Here is a 1405-nt window from a genome sequence, read left to right on the forward strand (position 1 = left end):
CAAATGCTCATCTGCAACACACTGTCACACGCTGGCCGCCACACGCTAGCTGCTGCACACTGACACATAAATATATAGCAGGTAGGAAAGCGTGCTGCCAAAATTCGCTCGACGCTCGCTTGATTTCACACAAATACAACACAAATATTCACCCATCTACTCCATCTTTGTTTCTATTTGAAGAACAGTGTTCACTTGTTATAAAAACATACTGTCTGTGTTTGTTGTAACTGAGCTGTGTCACGCGAAATCACACAAAGCCTGACGAAGTTCTCGCGTTCGCTCCCGTTGCGCAGTTTATGTAAATGGCTGTAGGAATCAGGAAACACCCACCGGCGCTCTTCGTGACCTCATTTTTGCGCTGCAACGCTACAATGTTTTTGCAACGCTCCACTGGGAGCTTGGACGGGGCTCACACGGGAGTTGGAAAACAGCGTAGTAGTTTCCCAAAATGCAGTGCGCAGCCTATAGCCCTGTACTTGCAGCCATTTACATAAACTGCGCAACGGGAGCGAACGCGAGAATTTCGTCAGGCTTTGTGTGATCTCGCATGACACAGCTCGGTTACGAACACAGACAGTATGTTTTTATAACAAGTGAACAGTTCTTCAAATAGAAACAAAGATGGAGTACAATGGTTGAATATTTGTGTTGTATTTGTGTGAAATCAAGCGAGCCTCGAGCGAATTTTGGCAGCCCGCTTTCCTACCAGCTATATATTTATGTGTCAGTGTGCAGCAGCTAGCGTGCGGTGTACTTGTGTGTTGCAGGTCTATGAGCATTTGACCGGAATTTACAGGTGATTATAGGTGAAATAGAGTAGAGAAACATTAAGACTTTGGTAGTAAATACATTTCGTGTTTATTTACCATAATTTTTTTTTATTGAGACGTTCCAAGTGCCTGTGACCACTGACTGCACTGGCCATCCTAGTCCGCAAATGCAGACGCTATAACTCCGCTTTGCTAATCTGAGGGTGCGGGTTTATCATGGATGGTGCCCCATTAGTACATTACTGGGGTCTGTGTCGGCTCGGACTATGTATGGCCATCCAAGCACAGTAGGGCATACGCTGATATACAGTGAGCATTCCAAAACATATATCAATATTATCATGATATACGCCAACGTAGCAAACAAAACAATATAAGCTTACTACTACTAGCCATTGAGCTTTATTCGATCAGTTTACGAAATGGCTATTAATAAATAAATTATGAGATTACGAATGTTTACCATAAATAAGAGACACATGTCTACAGCAAGGATGTAGGGCTAAGGGGGCTGCCATATTTTAACACATGAACAGAGCTGCCTTCACGAATCACGGGTACTGCAGCGTGAAATCATTTTCTATTGGCGAGAATATAAAATAATTATCTTGGCCATAGAAATACTATAGAAA

The 1405-nt window shown here is 43.0% G+C and overlaps 1 protein-coding gene across 1 annotated transcript in view; it reads right to left on the reverse strand.

Annotated features, from left to right (window-relative positions):
• Positions 1 to 1322, reverse strand: part of LOC106818609 (39S ribosomal protein L52, mitochondrial-like) — an 11664-nt gene extending 10342 nt beyond the window's left edge. Inside the window, exon 1 of the mRNA XM_014823303.1 lies at positions 1237 to 1322. Coding sequence (XP_014678789.1) covers positions 1237 to 1291 — 55 coding nt within the window. The 5' untranslated portion in view covers positions 1292 to 1322. The remainder of the gene's footprint in view (positions 1 to 1236) is intronic.
• Positions 1323 to 1405: the final 83 nt, after the last annotated feature.

The sequence above is a fragment of the Priapulus caudatus genome, unplaced genomic scaffold (genome assembly GCF_000485595.1).
Source record: "Priapulus caudatus unplaced genomic scaffold, Priapulus_caudatus-5.0.1 Scaffold2373, whole genome shotgun sequence".
Taxonomy (NCBI): domain Eukaryota; kingdom Metazoa; phylum Priapulida; class Priapulimorpha; order Priapulimorphida; family Priapulidae; genus Priapulus; species Priapulus caudatus.